General features: G+C 40.3%; 3 protein-coding genes and 1 pseudogene across 4 annotated transcripts in view; all 4 read left to right on the forward strand.

Annotated features, from left to right (window-relative positions):
- Positions 1-584, forward strand: part of LOC121542967 (E3 ubiquitin-protein ligase TRIM11-like) — a 2,353-nt gene extending 1,769 nt beyond the window's left edge. The window contains exon 2 of the mRNA XM_041852631.2: positions 1-584. This exon is cut by the window's left edge and continues 1,312 nt beyond it. Within this exon, the coding sequence (XP_041708565.2) occupies positions 1-340 (340 nt within the window). The 3' untranslated portion in view covers positions 341-584.
- Positions 1-22,500, forward strand: part of LOC121543004 (ephrin type-B receptor 5-like) — a 74,947-nt gene that overhangs the window by 24,991 nt on the left and 27,456 nt on the right. For both annotated transcript variants that reach the window (XM_041852675.2, XM_045208605.1), the window contains exon 3: positions 20,222-20,494. In XM_041852675.2, coding sequence (XP_041708609.2) covers positions 20,222-20,494 — 273 coding nt within the window. The remainder of the gene's footprint in view (positions 1-20,221; positions 20,495-22,500) is intronic.
- Positions 8,889-11,435, forward strand: LOC123482127 (annotated as a pseudogene).
- LOC121542966 (zinc finger protein RFP-like) lies at positions 16,741-19,943 on the forward strand. The gene is made up of 2 exons (XM_041852630.2): positions 16,741-16,937; positions 18,098-19,943. Exon 2 carries the CDS (start codon positions 18,100-18,102, stop codon positions 19,756-19,758), a length of 1,659 nt encoding a protein of 552 aa, XP_041708564.2. The 5' UTR covers positions 16,741-16,937; positions 18,098-18,099; the 3' UTR covers positions 19,759-19,943.

The following is a 22,500-nucleotide window of genomic DNA, read 5'->3' on the forward strand; positions in this document are numbered from 1 at the left end:
CTGGGCTTTAGGAGTGGCTAGAGAGTCCATCAACAGGATGGGGGATAATTCACTGAGTCTTGTAAATGGATACTGGACTGTGGGGCTGGTGGATATGAAGTATATTGCTGGTGCTGATAGAGCCCCCCTCTCCCTGAGAGAGAAGCCCCAGAAGGTGGGGGTGTTTGTGGATTATGAGGAGGGTGAGGTCTCCTTTTATGATGTGGAGGCCAGGTCTCATATCTACTCTTACACTGGCTGCACCTTCACTGCGAAACTATACCCACTGTTCTCTGCAGGCACAAATCCTTCTGGTGATAACTCAGCTCCACTAATCATCTGTCCCATCAAGTCTGACTGAGTTTAGTGAACAGGGAAATCAGTCATAAGGAAGCAAAGAAACCTGTCAATTTTTATTTGTTGATATGTTTAATTTTAATAGAGAATAAGCTGGCATACTGTCATTGATAAGATTTTACAATGTCAAATGTTAATATTCTATGATGTTGACCAAATTGGTCCCACTTTAAATGACGTTCAGCTTATAAAGGCTTCATAAAGCTTTCAAAATGCCTTCATAAGCACTACATAAATGTGTTACAAAGCATGTATGACCATATGTCCTGCTTTATAAAGGGTTCATAAATGTGGCATAACAGTGCAAAATAAACACCAATGTCAAATGTGACATAACCCACTATGTCGAATATGATATAAACATGTGCTTTATAAAAGGGTGACATGTTGTGCTGAAGGAAGGCCAGTGGTGGAGAAAGTACTCAATTGTCATACTTGAGTAAAAGTAAAGATACCTTAATAGAAAATGACTCAAGTAAAAGTGAAAGTCACCCAGTAAAATACTACTTGAGTAAAAGTCTAAAAGTATTTGATTTTAAATATACTTAATGTATCAAAAGTAAAAGTATAAATCATTTCAAATTCCTTATATGAAGCAAACCAGACGGCACAATTTTATTTAATTTTTTATTGACGGATAGCCAGGGGTACGTTCCAACACTCAGACATAATTTACAAATGAAGCATTTGTGTTTAATGAGTCTGCCAGATCAGAGGCAGTAGAGATGACCAGGGATGTTCTCTTGATAAGTGTGTGAATTGGATCATTTTCCTATCAAAATGTAACGAGTACTTTTGGGTGTCAGGGAAAATCTACGGAGTAAAAAGTACATTACTTTCTTTAGGAATGTAGTGAAGTTAAAGTTGGCAAAAATATAAATAGTAAAGTACAGATACCCCAAAAAAACTACTTAAGTAGTACTTTAAAGTATTTTTACTTAAGTACTTTACACCACTGAGGGTGGCATACACTCTAAAGTGAAGTCATTCCCAGACACTTCCGCCCAAATGCTCGGAAGGTCTGGTGGACCAACGTATCAAACTTGGCCATCATTAGTTAGGGTTAGGTTTAAAATCACATTTTAATTAGATAAATTGTGGAATTGGGCAGGGTTTAGCCATAATTATGACTTTTTGACTTTGTTAACTAGTGGCAATGACAAATACTTTACTCAGGTCACTCCTATAGAATTTTATGGTCACTCCCACTAAGGTCAACTTTCAATAGATGATATCCCAGGCTTACATGTGCTGTGTGTGCAATAGCCTGGGGACAACATTACACCAAGAAACACTTACCTTGATGAAAGTCCCCAACATAAATTGAAAGTGGCTTTCATCTGGAACCAAGTTATATGTTCCTCAGTCCACAAACATGCACACAACAAAAACTAGCCATACTGCGCGGTGCTGGGCCCAGTCAGGTCTTTGACACATTCAACCACTCCCCCGATGAAAGATCATCCACAAAATGTTGGCACCATTGTTAACAGGTTGTAATCAAGCCCTGGTCTCCAGCATAGGAACAGAAGAGGAATACCTGGTGTGGTAGTCTCAGGTTGGGCTACTCCAAATCATCTTGGTTCTGACCCACACACATGCAAATACAAGCTTTGCAGGTCCATCAAACCATTTAGATATCTCTCACAACCTACAGTAACCTGTGGATCATGAGAGAACCTTCATAAATCAGCAGAACGTTAATAACCTATTTATTGACACTTTATGCTGTATCCTATAATACTTAGTTTGAAGTGAGACACTTTCGGTCATTGATAACACATCCATAAAGACTCTATATTGCATGACACTGTACTTACTTTAAAGTCAGACACCTTTGGTCATTTATAACACATACATAAATGCCTTATATCATATGACGCTGTACTTACTATGAAGTCAGACACCTTTGGTCATTCATAACACATGAATAAAGGCTTAATGATGTAAAAACAAATGGATTAACACTTAGGGAATTATCACTAACAGCTAAAACAAATAAACATTAAAGACATGTTTAAACCATACATTACCTTTTATTGTAATTTTTTTTAAACAATACAAATACATTAAGTTTCAAAAAGTCCAGCAATGCAATCACATTGAACATTACACAGGGCTGTGAATAGTGTAGCTTCACCCTGAGCTCGCGGACTAATGGTTCTTGCCGCTCTGCCTGCTGGAGGTACTGCATGTTGGTTCCAACCTTAATGTGGAACTGACAACATTTTAGCAACATGAAATCGTATTACAATCTGTTCATATACACTCCCAGGAAGTATATGACACTTTTAAATTCATTTTCTGACAAGCGGGCACTTAGATATGGTGCATTTTCACGTTTTCATAAATTCTTAGAATGTTTGGGAATTACGTATATTAAGGCTTTTGTGAAAATTCTATAGCAATATAGAGTGGGAAAGCTGCCGTGCGTTCGGACAATTAATAGACACTGCAGTAAATAAAACCTAATAAAAACATATGTCTCGTCCAGGACCGGAGTCTACGCAGACCGGTGCGCCATAGCCAATCAGATCTACAGTAGGTCTTTATGTAAACAAACCATTTGCCACACAGGCCTGCCATCATTCACTTTGAACTGGACAGTGCATTTATAGGCAGTTGCAACAGCGTGACTTTAGATCATTCGAACGCATTCACCAAAAGCCACAAAAATACACCTTTCTAGGGAGTTTTTCTAGCCACCGTGCTTCTACACCTGCATTACTAGCTGTTTGGGGTTTTAGGCTGGGTTTCTGTACAGCACTTCGAGATATTAGCTGATGTACTGAAGGGCTATATAAAATAAAATTGATTGATTGATTGAATGGATTTCTGCAAATATGTCAATACCACCGGAGTCCTCTTACATTTGGGAACTTTACAGTCCTATTTATCAAACAACCATGAAAAGGTAGGGTCTCTCTCCCTAAGTTATGCACATCAACAACAACAAGATCAACAACTAATGCTAGCCAGAGCAAGATGAGCTCAAATCTAACGAAGGAACATGAGATAAACCCTCTCAAATTGTTTCAGCTAGTTGGCCTTCAAAATTGCACTGATAAACGATGGAGAATTGTAGTCTACTCCTCCTTCTGCAGCTTGCCTGCCACTGCATGCCTGTCCCAACCAAGCACCCAAGCTAACTGGCTAAAGTTGGCTAGCTTGCTAGCTAGTTACTTCCACTCACAAATGAGATAACACCTCACTCCAACCATTTTACTTGCCCTAGCAGAGCTGTTTACATGATAACTAAAGCGTTTGTGACTAACTATAAAAAATGTTTTGCCTATGTTTACTGAAACCGTTCATATTCAGCGGGTGTCCCGCTTTCCTAAATCCATCAGTTATTCTGCGCTCTGGCACACAGACTCTGAAATCGGAGTAGATAGCCAGAGTGAATTTGCAAACGCAAGAGATATGCTAACTGGATAACAGTCGTTCAAGTCCTTGCTAGCTAACCAAATGACACCTGAATCTCTAGTTGTGTATAGCCACAGAAAAACGATATGAAGTGAAAAAGTCAGTCACTCATCCACTCCTCCACTCCTCCAATGACATGACATGACATCCTCCTAGCAGCTATCTAGCTAACGTTAGGCTCCGTGTTTTTAGCTTACTACATAAATAGATACGCTAGCCTATTAGCCACGTTATGACTGACTTGTGATCATTGCCCTTGCTAGTTTGATTGTATTGACATTCCCAGCCTTTCTTACATTCGTCCAGGGGCGGTGTGTTCATTAGGGCGATATGGGCGACGCACTGCCAAACGGGAAAAGGAAGGGATTTTTTTTCTAATCAATTATATCACGGCAACAGTAGTTATCAGTGTTCTAATCTAGACGTCTGATCTGCCACTAAATGTCCAATCAGGCTAAAGTCGTGCTTCAAATGGCCCCGCCCCTTTTGGGGCGATTTCAGTCAGGTTGAAAATCGCCCCAGAAGTCTGTCATAGCCTCTCATGTAAAATCTTTTTTTCAAATAACAGAGCTTTCAATACAATCTCTATGGGTTTCTGAGGGCTTGCACTTACGCGCTTTCGTCATACGTAACATAACCATGAACGTAACTAAGAAAAGAGCGGGTAGCAGCGTCAATCAATTCACGTACTACTATCAAAAAGTTGGCTAGCGTTCAGTGCAACTCGATTGTCTCTTTGAAAGAAGTTCACATCAAAGACCATTCAAAACGAGGCTACTGGAGTGTATGCTAAGCGGTCATGAGGGAACATATTGTGGAGGAGGTGAAGTCGGCGAACTTCGTAGCTATCCAAGCTGACGAGACCACGGACGTTTCTACACAGACACAGCTGGTGCTTGTGCTGGGGTACATAGATAGCAACCACAAAGTGCAGGAGCGCTTTTTTGAGTTCCTTCCCATCTCGGAATCAACCTCAGTCTCAATCGCCAGTGTGCTTTTGGAGAGACTGAACGGTCTTTTTGCCGACGACGAGAAAGTCAAACTGTGGTGCACTGGCACTGTACCAGGTTCTCATGAGCTACAACCTCCAGGAGACGTTCTCTGAGACTGTGACTCTGTTGAACATCCTCATAACTACTCCCATGACAACAGCTGAAGCTGAGAGATGTTTCTCAACTTTGACACGAGTTAAGACATTCCTGCGAAATTCAATGGGCCAGGAACGTCTGAATGCACTGGCCATGCTTTCCATGGAGAGGGAACTAGTCCTCAGCATGCCTGATTTCAATGAGAAAGTAATTGACCGCTTTGCTGCATTGAAAGAGAGAAGAGAACAGTTTCAGTACAAGTAATGTAGCCTCTCTCTCTCTTTGTCCCTCCCTGTCTGTCTCTTTAACACACACACGCCCAAATCAGTTCACAGTTGATGTTGTTTAAAATAGTTATTTTTCATTTTAAAAAAAGTAAATAAAATAAAAAATCTGTTCATGTTCATTTTTACAAATCTATACAATTGGCCAGAATATGGTTGTTCATATTTACAAATCTATACAATTGGCCAGAATATGGTTGTTCATTTTACAAAGCCATACAGATAGCTGTGTTTACCTTTTCTAGAAATTATTTTCAAATTCTGTTTTCAGGCAAAATGTCTATCACTGTTCATTTTCACAAATCTATACAAGAGGGCAGAATATGGAAGTCTATAAAAATTCTTATTACCAATAACTTGCATCAATGTTTTCAGTAGCCTCTATCAAAAGCTCCTGCTTGCTTGTTGTGAATTATGCTCAGGTGCACATATTTCCAATTCAACCATGAGGCAAAAAATGTGGTAAAAGCTCTTGTTGATCCTGCAATCTGAACAAATACCAAGATGCTGTATTTTCAGCTGATATTTCATTTGTTTATGGAAATGCATATTGTTTATGCAGTGTTGAGGAATGTGAAAGAACACCCTTGATTATTTTTACTGTGATAACTTATTTTGCTTTTGTAAGCCAACACTTTTGAGATCAGTCAATAAATGCTTCTGGCATTGACTTATATGCTGCCCCTGTCTTCATGTTGTTGCTGGACATATCTTTTTTTTAATGTGTGTAGGTCACCTAAATCATCAGAAAAATTGCCCCCCCCTGAGAATTTTTTCAGGAGCCGCCACTGCATTCGTCTGTTTTTGTCCAAAAATATTGAGTCATTGAAACTGAAACAGTACATCCCGAATGGAGGCAGCAAACAATGTACCAGGCCAGCTGTGATTTACAAGTTGATAGCAATATTTGTTGGACTACCAAGAAATGTATTGGTGAATTATATGAATCATGCATTGAACTACATCCAACTATTCTGCCAGCAATGCCTTAGTGTATGTCATGAAATGTTGAGTCAAATATAACCTATTTTTAAAAAACCCTTATAAAGTTGGTTTTATAGCATAAACTGGTAATTTGATATTTTGGACTTATATTATGATTGTCTGTTTGTTTCATATCTGCAACGTATTTAAAACGCTGTCAGTTTCAGTTTAAAAGTAACAAAGAAAGTTAGCAGGTTTGTTAGGAAATGCTTGTCACACCATCTCGCCAGAAACTCTAAATGGGGAGATTGGAAACACCATTAGATTCGTGTTATTATATTCCTCTTTCATTTACAAATCTCATGATGTGGCTATATCTAGGGGGATTTTTATTTAGCTGTACCTGCTTGCTAGCACAATTGCTGTGAAGTAACCAAAATTATTTGAAATAACGATTGAGGTAGCTACAGTATGTAATCTAACTCAACTACTACAAACGAATTAAAATTACAATAAATAAAGGTTAATTTGCGTATTTTCGCTGTCCAGTGGCACCAGAAGCAGTCATATGATTCACGAACTCATCATATGATCAGTGTCTCGTTAGCGACACAAAAAATTACTTCCGGGTCACGGAATGTCGAAAGATTTCAAAATAAAAGTCCCCCACGTAATAGTAGAAACGTGTCAATAACCTCTATTTATTCATGATATATGAAAAGTAATTGTCTAAACATTAACAATGATTAATATTTGTTCACATGATTTAAGTGACATTTGCATTAAATATGGGTTTTAAAACATGTTCCAAGGTCAAATAAATGCCCCCAATGCAAATCACTGTATATGGAATATATATTGGCAAGAACTATTCTGCATGCCACGGTAAAAGCACTGTAGGGAATCCTCAATAAGTTCTGTAGAATGTATATATGGTGCCATGTCATGGGGCTCTGATTAATACGGAGTGTTGCTGGCCTTTTACTGCACCCATTCTAATGGCGGCCACAATGCGAATCACAGTATATGGAATACATAATCATCACATGTGCACTTCCTGCTAACCAAACAACATTGCAGGGCATGCTCACTGAATTAAAGAGCAACTACACTAAAAAATATACATTTCTTAGATTTTTTCCAGACCTCAAAAGTTATCCTCTGATTTGGTTTAAGCATTGTTATGAACACATAAAATAAAATGTTGTTGTTTTTCCATAAAGAAAAAAGTGTGAAAAAGGTATGAAAACCCCCAAGAATTGGGAAATCCAAAACCTGGAAAAACAAAACAGAGAAAACGACATTTGGAGAAAAAACACAGAAGTGATTTGATTTTAAAAGGCCCTACCAGCGTTTTTTGCTGTGCATTACTGCACTTTAGAGTGTGTGTCATCCTGTAGCACAGCATTTTGGGGGAAGGTTGAGGTCAAATCCAATATTGACTATGCACCCAAGACAGTGGAGGCTGCTGAGGGGAGAACGGCTAATAATAATGGCTGGAACGGAGCATATGGAATGGCATCAAACCGTGTGTTTGATGTATTTGATGCCATTCAACTTATTCCGTTCCAGCCATTACCACGAGCCCGTCCTCCCCAATTAAAGTTCCATCAACCTCCTGTGACCCAAGAGGGAAAGAGGTTTGGCCATCCTAGAAATGTTTTAGAGTAATATAATATACACTACCGGTCAAAAGTTTTAGAACACCTACTCATTCAAGGGTTTTTCTTTATTTTTACTATTTTCTATATTGTAGAATAATAGTGAAGACATCAAAACTATGAAATAACAAATATGGAATCATGTAGAACTCCTTCAAGACTGTTGGAAAAGCATTCCAGGTGAAGCTGGTTGAGAAAATGCCAAGAGTGTGCAAAGCTGTCATCAAGGCAAAGGGTGGCTATTTGAAGAATCTCAAATATAAAATACATGTTGATTTGTTTAACACTTTTTTGGTTACTACATGATTTAACATGTGTTATTTCATAGTTTTGATGTCTTCACTATTACTCGACAATGAATCGAACCCACTATCCTGGTGTTGCAATGCTCTACCAAGATGCTTAACAGGTTTATAAATGCTTTGTGAAGCCTCAATTTAATATGATTTAAAATGTCCTTTATTAAGAGGTGCTTATGCCACCCTTTATAAAGCACAGGTTTATGTCATTTTTGACATAGTGGGTTATGTCACATTTGACATTGGTGATTATGTCACACAGTTATGCCACATTTAGGAACCCTTTATAAAGTATGACGTACAGTTATAGATGATCTGTAACACATTTATGTAGTGTTTCTGAAGGCTTTATGAAGGCTTTATGAAGCCTTTACAATCTGAGCTTCATTTAAAGCGGGACCTAAAAATGTTTTGTCTTTGACCATGTGCCACTTTCTTTGTTTCCTGCAGGATTTATAGCTACTCATACATACCCCTTATTCCTCCTCACATTCTGTAGAGCACATCTGATTTCAAACACAAACAGACAGCACACAAAGGGAGAAGGTGGTGTCTGTTATACTGATAATGACCCATTAAAGAGAACACTGCTTGGACTTTGGAATACATTTAATTTAAGGTTCCATAAAGTCCAATAAAGTAATGAACTAATGTATTGAATAGATCATTTAAAAAGTATTTACACAGTATTTACACAGTGAGACCAGTACATGAACAGCTCACAGTGTGTTATAGAGAAGATGGACTGACAAGAATGGGTGATCTAAACTGTATATGGATTATATTCCTTTAAGAGCAGAGTTTCTGCCCTGCAGTCAGTAAACTGTAGGTAGGGAGGGGCTTAGGAACTTCACTTGGCTGAAGTGAAACACTAAACTAGAAACCTGAACGTTAAGAACAGGATCAATCTTTTATACTTCAAGAATCTATATATACAGCTGCACCTACTGTAGTCTACAGTCATTTTTTAAAATCCTTTTCCTGATCAGCGGAAAAAAAGCAACAGTCAACACATGTTTAGGTGAGTAGAAAGAAAGTAGAGAGAATATTATGATAAAAACCTTGATGTGATGTGATAAATAGTGTGTTGTTGACACTGAGAGGACATGTCTGTTTGAATAAAAAAATATATATAAAATAGGAGAATGATTAAAAAATATATATTGAATTACATTTCAGAGACTTTCATAAATTATATTTTCTTTGGTCTGTTTCAGCAATGGCTTCCTCCAGCATTGTCCTGGCTGAAGAGCAGTTCCAGTGCTCTATCTGTCTGGATGTGTTCACTGAGCCAGTCTCCATCCCATGTGGACACAACTACTGCAAGGCCTGTATCAGAGGATACTGGGACAGCACTGACCTGTGCCAGTGTCCAATGTGTAAGGAGAAATTTGACAGAAGACCTGAGCTTCGTGTCAACACTTTCATTTCTGAAATGGCTGCTCAGCTCAAGAAGTTGGCTCCAGTTGAAGCCACACCCATCACCCCAAGACAAACCCAAACCACAACCCTCGTCAAATCTGGAGAAGTGCCATGTGATGTCTGCACTGATACTAAGCTCATGGCCCTGAAGTCCTGCCTGGTGTGTCTGGCCTCTTATTGTGAGACTCACCTGGAGCCTCATCAGATACTGGCGTCTTTCAAGAAACACAAGCTGATCAACCCTGTGGAGAACCTGGAAGACAGGGTGTGTGTGTAAGAAGCATGAGAGACCCATGGAGCTGTTCTGTAAGAGTGATCAGATGTGTGTGTGTCAGTTCTGCACTGAGACAGACCACAAGTCTCACAAGACTGTCCCCATAGAGGAAGAGTATGGAGAGAGGAAGGCTCAGATGAGGAAGACTAAGGGTAAAGTTCAGAAGATGATCCAGGAGAAACTGCTGAAGGTTAAGGAGATCAAACAGGCAGTAGAGCTCAGCAAGATAGATGCAAAGAGAGAGATAGCAGACAGCATGCAGATCTTTACTGCTCTAGTGCGCTCCATTGAGAGAAGCCAGGCTGAGCTCATTGAGGTGGTTGAGGAGAAGCAGAAAGCAGCAGAGAAGCGGGCTGAAGGGCTCATTGAAGAGCTGGAGCAGGAAATCACTGAGCTAAAGAGAGGAAGCACTGAGCTGGAGCAGCTGTCAGATATTGAGGACCACCTCCTCCTCCTTCAGAGCTCCCCATCTCTCTGTACCACCCTTCCACACACCAAGAACTGGTCTGAGATCTGTGTTCATAGCAGTGTGGGTGTGGGGACTCTGAGAAGAGTTATGTCTCAGCTGGAGGAGACACTCGGTAAAGAGATTGAAAATGTGTGTGTTGCTGATCTGAAGAGGATACAGCAGTGTACAGTGGATGTGAATCTGGACCCTGAAACAGCGTATACCAAACTTATCCTGTCTAAGGACAGGAAACAAGTGAGATATGGAGACAAAAATCAGAATCTCCCTCCCAACCCAAAGAGGTTTGATTATCATACCCGTGTTTTAGGAAAGGATGGGTTCTCCTCAGGGAGATTCTACTATGAAGTTCAGGTGAAAGGGAGGACTTCGTGGTGTTTAGGAATGGCTAGAGAGTCCATCAACAGGAAGGGGGTGAATCCACTGAGTCTTGCAAATGGATACTGGGCTTTGAGGCTGGATAATGGGGATGAGTATGAGGTTTGCACTGGGCCTGATGTCCCCCTCTCCCTGAGAGTGAAGCCCCAGAATGTGGGGGTGTTTGTGGATTATGAGGAGGGCCAGGTCTCCTTTTACAATGTGGAGGCCAGGTCTCATATCTACTCGTACACTGGCTGCACCTTCACCGAGAGACTCTACCCATTCTTCTCTACAGGCTATCAACCTTCCAACACAACTCCTCTTATCATCTCTCCCATCAAGTCTGACTGAGTTTAGTGAACAGGGAATTCAGTCACACAGACACAAAGAATATGCACAATATGACTGTGTTTATATGTGTGCATTCATTAGAGAATATGTTATCAGTTTATTACATTATATTATGATGAAATCTTCTCTGATATCATAACACTGTATATTACAATGAAAATGTAAAAGTTGTATCATGTGCCATTTTTCCCTCTGATTTACAAACTATGCATACATGCCCCTTATTCCTCATCTCACTGTCTGAATAGGGCATCAAATGTCAAACACACAGCACAGAGAGGCAGAGAGCTAGTTAAATGTGATGCTAACAATAACTTATCACCTAGCTAACAGAGAACAATTCTTTGGATGACATTCCACTCAAGGTCCAATAAACCCCTGTAGTTATCACCTAACATAATGAACAGACCATGCTAAAAGTGTTCTGAGAACATTTTCAACATGAAAAAAATACAACTGTGTTTTATACGGTCTCATGACTTATAACACCATGCCACACACTCTCTCTCTCTCTCTCTCTCTCTCTCTCTCTCTCTCTCTCTCTCTCTCTCTCTCTCTCTCTCTCTCTCTCTCTCTCTCTCTCTCTCTCTCTCTCTCTCTCTCTCTCTCTCTTTCTCTTTCTCTCTCTCCAATTAAATTAAATTTAAGGGCTTTATTAGCATGAGAAACCTATGTTTACATTGCCAAAGCAAGTGAAATAGATAATAAACAAAAGTGAAATAAACAATAAAAAATTAACAGTAAACATTACACTCACAAAAGTTCCAAAAGAATAAAGACATTTCAAATGTCATATTATGTCTATATACTGTGTTATAACGATGTGCAAATAGTTAAAGTACAAAAGGGAAAATAAATAAACATAAATATGGGTTGTATTTACAATGGTGTTTCTTCTTCACTGGTTGCCCTTTTCTTGAGGCAACAGGTCACATATCTTGCTGCCTTGATTGCACACTGTGGTATTTCACTCAATAGATATGGGAGTTTATCAAAATTGGATATGTTTTCAAATTCTTTGTGGGTCTGTGTAATCTGAGGGAAGTATGTGTCTCTAATATGGTCATACATTTGGCAGGAGGTTAGGAAGTGCAGCTCAGTTTCCACCTCATTTTGTGGGCAGTGTGCACATAGCCTGTCTTCTCTTGAGGGCCAGGTCTGCCTACTGCAGCCTTTCTCAATAGCAAGGCTATGCTCACTGAGTCTGTACATAGTCAAAGCTTTCCTTAATTCTGGGTCAGTCACAGTGGTCAGGTATTCTGTCACTGTGTACTCTTTGTTTAGGGCCAAATAACATTCTAGTTTGTTCCGTTTTTTTTGTTAATTCTTTCCAATCTGTCAAGTAATTGTTTTTAAGTTTTCTCATGATTTGGTTGGGTCGAATTATGTTGCTGTCCTGGGGCTCTGTAGGGTCTGTTTGTGTTTGTGAACAGAGCCCCAGGACCAGCTTGCTTAGGGGACTCTTCTCCAGGTTAATCTCTCTGTAGGTGATGGCTTTGTTATGGAAGGTTTGGGAATCGCTTCCTTTTAGGTGGTTGAATTTAACATCTCTTTTCTGGATTTTGATAATTAGCGGGTATTGGCGTAATTCTGCTCTGCATGCATTATTTGGTATTTTACGTTGTACACAGAGGATATTATTTGCAGAATTCTGGCTGATGCAGTATTGCCATGCATCTCTCTCTCTCTCTCTCTCTCTCTCTCTCTCTCTCTCTCTCTCTCTCAGTAAACAGTACTGAGCAGGGAGGGGCATAGTAATGTGACTTTGCTGAAGTGAATCTAATGGAAACCTGAATGTTATGAACTGCCGCAATAAGCTGCCGCAAAACACTATATAGAATGACTCCAATAATCAAAGGACATTAATATTCTTCCACCTCAAGCATAAACATAACTGCAATGCATGAGGCATAGAAAATATTTAGTTTGGCTAGTTGCTAGCAATGGCGATGCATAAGCAATTACAATTTACAACTCAACAATAACTCAGATTACTTTATCCCCCCCAAACCCTCCCTGAACCCTTGAAAAAAAACAAGTGACCCCTCCTCTATACACTAAATAATAATGAAAACAAAGTGTATAGCAGAGAACATGTCTACTGTTTACCCTCACTTCTTGGACTGACCAGAGCATTAGGTATGCAGTTTTAGAAACTGTTCTTCGTCCTGTGAGCATTACATGGCAACTGGGCTGCAGGACAGAATGTTATACAGTTGAAGTCGGAAGTTTACATACACCTTAGCCAAATACATTTAAACTCAGTGTTTCACAATTTCTGACATTTAATCGTAGTAAAAATTCCCTGTCTTAGGTCAGTTAGGATCACCATTTATTTTAAGAATATGAAATGTCTGAATAATAGTAGAGAGAATGATTTATTTCAGCTTTTATTTCTTTCATCACATTCCCAATGGGTCAGAAGTGTACATACACTCAATTAGTATTTGGTAGCATTGCCTTTAAATTGTTTAACTTCGGTCAAACGTTTCAGGTAGCCTTCCACAAGCTTCCCACAATAAGTTGGGTGAATTTTGGCCCATTCCTCCTGACAGAGCTGGTGTAACTGAGTCAGGTTTGTAGGCCTCCTTGCTCGCACACGCTTTTTCAGTTCTGCCCACAAATGTTCTATAGGATTGAGGTCAGGGCTTTGTGATGGCCACTCCAATACCTTGACTTTGTTGTCCTTAAGCCATTTTGCCACAACTTTGGAAGTATGCTTGGGGTCATTGTCCATTTGGAAGACCCATTTGCGACCAAGCTTTAACTTCCTGACTGATGTCTTGAGATGTTGCTTCAATATATCCTCATAATTTTCCTTCCTCATGATGCCATCTATTTTGTGAAGTGCACCAGTCCCTCCTGCAGCAAAGCACCCCCACAGCATGATGTTGCCACCCCCGTTCTTCACGGTTTGGCTGGTGTTCTTCGGCTTGCAAGTGCTCCCTTTTTCCTCCAAACATATCGATGTTCATTATGGCCAAGCAGTTCTATTTTTGTTTAATCAGACCAGAGGACATTTCTCCAAAAAGTACGATCTTTGTCCCCATGTGCAGTTGCAAACTGTAGTCTGGCTTTTTAATGGCGGTTTTGGAGCAGTGGCTTCTTCCTTGCTGAGCGGCCTTTCAGGTTATGTCGATATATAGGACTCGTTTTACTGTGGATATAGATACTTTTGTACCTGTTTCCTCCAGCATCTTCACAAGGTCCTTTGCTGTTGTTCTGGGATTGATTTGCACTTTTCGCACCAAAGTACGTTCATCTCTAGGAGACAGAACGCGTCTCCTTCCTGAGTGGTATGACGGCTGCGTGGTCCCATGGTGTTGATACTTGTGTACTATTGTTTGTACAGATGAACATGGTGCCTTCAGGCTTTTGTAAATTGCTCCCAAGGATGAACCAGACTTGTGGAGGTAAAAAAAAAAAATCTGAGGTCTTGGCTGATTTCTTTTGATTTTCCCATGATGTCAAGCAAAGAGGCACTGAATTTGAAGGTAGGCCTTGAAATACATCCACACGTATACCTCCAATTGACTCAAATGATGTCAATTAGCCTATCAGAAGCTTCTAAAGCCATGACATCATTTTCTGGAATTTTCCAAGCTGTTTAAAGGCACAGTCAACTTAGTGTATGAAAACTTCTGATCCACTGGAATTGTGATACAGTGAATTATAAGTGAAATAATCTGTCTGTAAACAATTGTTGGAAAGATTACTTGTGTCATGCACAAAGTAGATGTCCTAACCGACTTGCCAAAACTATAGTTTGTTAACAATACATTTGTGGAGTGGTTGAAAAACGAGTTTTAATGACTCCAACCTAAGTGTATGTAAACTTCCGACTTCAACTGTAGGTCTGCAGACCACCGTGGACAAGACTAGCGGTGGAAAGATCTCCTTTATGGTAAAAGCATTGCATGAATCTATCATTGTATTTGCAGATCCGACAGAAAAATTGCCTTTTATAAACTATTCATGCAATTCTACGTAATTTTACATATTAGCAGTATATTTTTTTATACCACACAAATTACCAAAATTACAGGCTAAGAAATATAGGCCTATAGGTTCATCTTATAATATTTCTCTAATGCCAAATAAATGTGTTTTGTTTTCAACGAAACTGCTAATAATTAAATCTGAGACATCATTAGGAATCTGAGCATGGTACTTTCAAAAGTTAGGCCTACCTTTCCACCCCAGACAGATTGGGCCTACCGATGAAGAAAAATAGAAGCTAACTGCTGGCTAGTCTTCTTCTGTAGCTTAACCCAACGAGAGAAGGTCACAAGTGTTTCCCTAAAAGCTGTCTGGGTTTAAACATATTCTATTGTACAGAAAGTGAATAGCTTAATCAATTGATAGTGACAGAGGAATTGACTGACAAATCTATGGATAAAGCAGACTATAGCCTACTTTCGTTTGTCAAACAGGTAAGCCTACCTCTTATTTCTTAAATAGGAAAAAATAGGATCCAACGCAAAGCCCTCTTCAGTTGTGTAAACTACTTAAGTAAAAAATACTTTCAAGTACTACTTAAGTAGTTTTTGGGGGTATCTGTACTGTACTTTACTATTTATATTTTTGACTACTTTTACTTTTACTTCACTACATTCCTAAAGAAAATAATGTACTTTTAACTCCATACATTTTCCCTGACACCCTAAAGTACTTGTTACATTTTGAATGCTTAGCATAACAGGAAAATGGTCCAATTTGCGCAATTATCAAGAGAACATTTCTGTTGGAGTGTGCCCCTGGCTATCCGTAAATAAATAAAAAACAATAATATTACTTAAGTACATTTTAGCAATTACAGTATATTTACTTTTGATGCTTAAGTATATTTAAAACCAAATACTTTTAGACTTTTACTCAAGTAGTATTTTGCTGAGTGACTTTTACTTTTACTTGAGTCATTTTCTATTAAGGTATCTTTACTTTTACTCAAGTATGACAATTGGGTACTTTTTCCACCACTGGCCCTCTTGTTGTTAGTATTAAAACTAATTAAAATGAAGATTGTTGAAATTAATTATGCCTTCTCGAATTTGCCTGCATTCAGCACAATCAGCTGTCCATTTCCGATTGATTGTGCCGCAGCTGCTGCTTCAAGTTTCAGCACCACAATGTAAGTTACTTGAATCTGGCTTATTGTGAGGTCAATAACTAAAATAAATAGGCCTACATCATGGGAAAGAAGTCATGGGAAAGAAACATATTGTTTTTAATTAAATCTATTATAGCAGTAACAAACTACCAAAGTTGACCTCCGGTCCTCCTTCTCAACTTCCCGCTCTCCTTCTCAAACTGAACAGAACATAGGCTATAGGCTAGTCTGTTTTTCATGCTCAACAGGTTCCTGTGGGTATCAAGAATGGTCCACCACCCAAAGGACATCTGTGGGAAGCATTGGAGTCAACATGGGCCAGCATCCCTGTGGAACGCTTTTGACACCTTGTAGAGTCCATGCCCCAACGAATTGAGGCTGTTCTGAGGGCAAAAGGGGGTGCAACTCAATATTAGGAAGGTGTTAATGTTTTGTACACTCAGTGTATGTGTTACTGATAAAGACCCATTAAAGAGAACACTCCATGTGCTTTGGATTATATTCCATTCAAGGTCCCATAACGTCCAATAAAGTTATGAACTAACGTATCGAATAGATCATTTCAAAAGTATATATTTACACAGTAAGACCAGTACATTAACAGCTCACAGTGTTATGGAGACGATGGACTGAACAGAATGGGAGATCTAAGCCGTTAAATATGGACTCTATTCCTTTAAGAGCAGAGTTTCTGCCCTGCAGTCAGTAAACAGTAGGTAGGGAGGGGCTTAAGAACTTCACTTTGCTAAAGTGAAACTAAACTGGAAACTTGAATGTTAAATAGGATTGATCTATTACACATTATAGAATCTATAAATAGGATTGATCTATTACACATTATAGAATCTATCCACACAGCTACAACTTCTGTAGTCTCCAGTCACTGGAACATTTTCCTGATCGTAAGAAGAGAACAAACAGTCAACACACATTGAGGTGAGTAGAGAGTAACAGAGAGAGAGAAGGAAAGATAATTATATTGTAACTTTTCTTTCTAAAAGCTTGATGTGAAGTAGACCTAGTCCCTTTTAGAATCAGAGTGGAAGACAGGCTGTGTTCACACAGGCAGCCCAATTCTGATATTTTTTCACTAATTAATCTTTTGACCAATCAGATCAGCTCTGAAAAAGATCTGATGTGAAAAGATCTGATGTGATAGGTCAAAAGACCAAATTGTGAAAAAAACATATCAGAACTGGGCTGCTTGTGTGAATGCAGACTCTCATCTCTAACATGTTGGCTCAACATTTCAAAATAGTCCCATTACAACTCAGAATGTTGAATACATTTCATTTGGACTTACTTTACCTGTTGTCCACTGATTGTGTCCTTATGCCAGAGGTAATCTGGAGACACAATACCCACAGGGAAGTGTTACTAGCCCGACTTTCAGTACGTTGGTCGGTATGGTTCTGTCAGGGGTTTGTAGTTTCAATACTGATGCAATTCGCACACAACGTAAACACTTGCGCAATATGTGAACAATGGCTGAGCGTAACCGAACCACAGACTGAACATAGCCGACTTTTAATTTGCAGTAACAGGCAAGCACTTCCAGCTGATTGCGAGGAAACAGCTTCGGTCGACAACGTTCAGCTATTGTTAACATATTGTGCATCAATTGCAATGCATCAGGAGATTGAAAATGCATACTGGAAATACAAACCGATTGAGCCATACTGTATACAGACCGGCTCCCCAAAAAGTTGGGTTAACAATACTTTCCTGTGGACATTTTATCTCCATCCCCTACCATCAAAAGCACCAACAGCATGGACAACTGTTAAAGTACGTTTTAAATATAATTTTATTCAACATTCTGCTTATTTAACATTCTGGATTGTAGAGACTCTTGCATCTTTTTAGGGCGACTTCATTCAGACTGAATAGCCATAGGATAACCATGGTAACAGTCTGATGTTTTAGGCAAGATGTGAGGTGATAAACAGTGTATAGAAATTGTTTTATATCATGAACCCATATTAACACTCAGAATACATTTTTGTTTAATAAATAAATAACAGAGAAAGAAAACAATAGAATGATAAAACAATATATTTCAATCATATATATTATTTTCTTTGGTCTGTTTACAGCAATGGCTTCCTCCAGTATTCTCCTGTCTGAAGAGCAGTTCCAGTGCTCTATCTGTCTGGATGTGTTCACGGAGCCAGTCTCCATCCCATGTGGACACAACTACTGCAAGGCCTGTATCAGAGGATACTGGGACAGCACTGACCTGTGCCAGTGTCCAATGTGTAAGGATACATTTGACAGAAGACCTGAGCTTCGTGTCAACACTTTCATTTCTGAAATGGCTGCTCAGCTCAAGAAGTTGGCTCCAGTTGAAGCCACACCCATCACCCCAAGACAAACCCAAACCACAACCCTCGTCAAATCTGGAGAAGTGCCATGTGATGTCTGCACTGATACTAAGCTCATGGCCCTGAAGTCCTGCCTGGTGTGTCTGGCCTCTTATTGTGAGACTCACCTGGAGCCTCATCAGATACTGGCGTCTTTCAAGAAACACAAGCTGATCGACCCTGTGGAGAACCTGGAAGACCGGGTGTGTAAGAAGCATGAAAGACCCATGGAGCTGTTCTGTAAGAGTGATCAGATGTGTGTGTGTCAGTTCTGCACTGAGGGAGACCACAAGTCTCACAAGACTGTCCCCATAGAGGAAGAGTATGGAGAGAGGAAGGCTCAGATGAGGAAGACTAAGGGTAAAGTTCAGAAGATGATCCAGGAGAAACTGCTGAAGGTTAAGGAGATCAAACAGGCAGTAGAGCTCAGCAAGATAGATGCAAAGAGAGAGATAGCAGACAGCGTGCAGATCTTTACTGCTCTAGTGCGCTCCATTGAGAGAAGCCAGGCTGAGCTCATTGAGGTGGTTGAGGAGAAGCAGAAAGCAGCAGAGAAGCGGGCTGAAGGGCTTATTGAAGAGGTGGAGCAGGAAATCACTGAGCTAAAGAGGAGAAGCACTGAGCTGGAGCAGCTCTCAGATATTGACGACCAGTTAATCTTTCTCCAGAGGTCCCCATCCGTCTGTACTACCCTTCCACCTACCAAGAACTGGTCTGAGATCAGTGTTCACAGCAGTGTGGGTGTGGGGACTCTGAGAAGAGTTATGTCTCAGCTGGAGGAGACACTCGGTAAAGAGATTGAAAATGTGTGTGTTGCTGATCTGAAGAGGATACAGCAGTGTGCAGTGGATGTGACTCTGGACCCTGATACAGTACATCCAGTCCTCATCTTGGCTGAGGACGGGAAACAAGTGAGAAATGGATACATAATGCAGAATCTCCCTGCCAACCGAAAGAGATTTGTTGAAAATCCCCGTGTTTTAGGGAAGGAGGGGTTCTCTTCAGGGAGATTCTACTATGAGGTGCAGGTGAAGGGGAAGTCTAGATGGATTTTAGGAGTGGCTAGTGAGTCCATCAACAGGAAGGTTTGTGATGTATCACCGAGTCCTGTAGATGGATACTGGACTGTGGGGCAGTGGAATATAAATGAATACAAGGCTTACGCTGGGCCTTGGGTGAACCTCTCCCTGAGAGAGAAGCCCCAGAAGGTGGGGGTGTTTGTGGATTATGAGGAGGGTGAGGTCTCCTTTTATGATGTGGAGGCCAGGTCTCATATCTACTCTTTCACTGGCTACACCTTCACTGACAGACTCTACCCATTATTCTCAACAGGCATGAATACTCATGGTGATAACTCAGCTCCACTTATCATCTCTACCATCAAGTCTGACTGAGTGAACAGGGAACTCAGTCACAGGGAATCACAGCAATATGCCTTATTCAATGTGTTGATATTTCTTCCTGCGATAGATAATTTTTGTTTTAGTACTTATCAGTTGATCAGATTTTAGAATGAAGAATGCTTTTCTTATGTCCTAGTACTGTATTACAATGTACATTAAAAAAGTATTGCCTGTGAGTCTTTGTACTGTTTTTTTTATGACTACTCCTGCTTATTCGTCCTCTCACTTTAAGTGAGATCACATTTCAAACACACACAGCATACACAGATGAAGAGGGAGTTTCAGATGGTGCAGTGATACTGATAATGACCCATCATCAAGCTAAAAGTACAATGCTTCTTGGACTTAACCTATCCAACCTCTAGGATAACCTATAAAGTCCCATACAGTGATCCTTAAAGTAATAACGCTCTCTCTGTCTTCTCCTCTCTCACCCCCTCTCTCTCTCTTTCAGTGGGATGAGGTCAGTGTCCTGGATGACCGGGGGAAACTCATCCGGACCTTCGAGGTCTGCAACGTCAACCAGAACCCCCGTCTTCAGGACAACTGGCTGGCCACGCCCTTCCTCTTCCGCTTCTCGGCACCACGGGTCTTTGTGACGCTGCGTTTCTCCGTGCGGGACTGTGCCAGTCTGCGCTCGCCCTCGCCCTCTTGCCGCGAGACGCTCATCCTCTACTACAAACAGGCCGACTCACAGAGAGAGCTGGAGAGGACATGGGTTGCAGAGGTAGGGCAGAAAGACTACACTTCCCATCATGCCCATAATATCCCACCTTCTTATTGTAGGTGTAATGCCACATTCACGTGCTCGGCGGAACATCCTTTTTCCTAGTTGTGATGTCGGAAATAAGACTTTGTTTCATTCATGTGCTTTTTGGTCGGAACAATGCTTCAACCAGATAAGATTTTAGCTAGCTTGATAAACTGACGTTGCTAATAATGAAGTTAGCTAGCTTGCTTAACACTGACAATATGGTCAAACTAGCTACATTATCCATATTGATAAGGTTGTAGTTGTAGTTATGACATAACAACCATTCCTGAACCTGACTCCAAAAGCAAGCCACCGATGGACGGGACCAGAAAATATGTTGTGTTGATTCTGTTTCCTCATGTCTACACAAGGCTGGCTGTTCAATGCCCCATATATTGAGTATTTTATATAATAGCTTACATTAAAATTAATTAATTGATGTGTCATTTGTTGTTTTATATGTCAGTTCATAGACCCGATGCCAAGGTATTGGGACATCAAAAACGGACTAGAATTTTATATGGTATTGCTGTCAAATCTTTTTACACTAAGTGAAACTGATACATTTATACTAAGCATTTTAAGCAATTTATGATTTTTAATGGGTTCAAATTCAAAACAATAATCTTTAAGCAATTGTCTCTTCCCATGGTATTTATAGTTTCTAAAAACATCTGTCAAGACGTATAGCATAAAGACTACATTTCCCAATATCCCATTTTGGTAATATGTAGTTCTGCATACTCCAAAAAGCATGTTCCAAAAATAAGGAAATAATGTTGCTTTGGTTTGCCATAACATTCCTCTCATTCTCATCCCCCTCAATCTCATTAAATAAACTACATTTCCCATCTCACATCGGTGCTTTGTAGTTCCTACTCTCAGGGCTTGTGGTTTCCAGTGGAGAGCAGTTACAGAGCTGTTTTGCCGATAGAGTGCTGAGCTCTTGTTGCGTCAGCGTGTCGTGTGCTTCTCTCACAGAGGGAAGGATGCAGTATTTGTGGATGAATACATTTCTCCTTGGGGAAAGTTAGATGCTGTTTAAAAATGCAAATAAGAGCCTGATGAGTGAAGTGTAGAGGAATGTAGAGTGTGGAGCAGCAGGAAGGCCAGGAGTCTGAGTCTCTGGGGAAAGTTAGCACGGTTACCTTGAAACTCTCTGGGGAAAGTTAGCACGGTTAACTTGAAACTCTCTGGGGAAACTTAGCACGGTTACCTTGAAACTCTCTGGGGAAAGTTAGCACGGTTACCTTGAAACTCTCTGGGGAAACTTAGCACGGTTACCTTGAAACTCTCTGGGGAAAGTTAGCACGGTTACCTTGGAACTCTCTGGGGAAACTTAGCACGGTTACCTTAACTCTCTGGGGAAAGTTAGCACGTTACCTTGAAACTCTCTGGGGAAAGTTAGCACGGTTACCTTGAAACTCTCTGGGGAAACTTAGCATGGTTACCTTGAAACTCTCTGGGGAAACTTAGCACGGTTACCTTAACTCTCTGGGGAAACTTAGCACGGTTACCTTGAAACTCTCTGGGGAAACTTAGCACGGTTACCTTGAAACTCTCTGGGTAAACTTAGCACGGTTACCTTAACTCTCTGGGGAAACATAGCACGGTTACCTTGAAACTCTGGGGAAAGTTAGCACGGTTACCTTGGAACTCTCTGGGGAAAGTTAGCACGGTTACCTTGAAACTCTCTGGGGAAAGTTAGCACGGTTACCTTGAAACTCTCCGGGGAAAGTTAGCACGGTTACCTTGAAACTCTCTGGGGAAAGTTAGCACGGTTATCTTGGAACTCTCTGGGGAAACTTAGCACAGTTACCTTGAAACTCTCTGGGGAAAGTTAGCACGGTTACCTTGAAACTCTCTGGGGAAAGTTAGCACGGTTACCTTGAAACTCTGGGGAGAATTAGATTAGATTAAAACACAGACTGTCACTGGTCCGCGACTGTTTTATATTTGACTCAATTAGTACCCTCAGA

The sequence above is a fragment of the Coregonus clupeaformis genome, chromosome 28 (genome assembly GCF_020615455.1).
Source record: "Coregonus clupeaformis isolate EN_2021a chromosome 28, ASM2061545v1, whole genome shotgun sequence".
Lineage (NCBI taxonomy): Eukaryota > Metazoa > Chordata > Actinopteri > Salmoniformes > Salmonidae > Coregonus > Coregonus clupeaformis.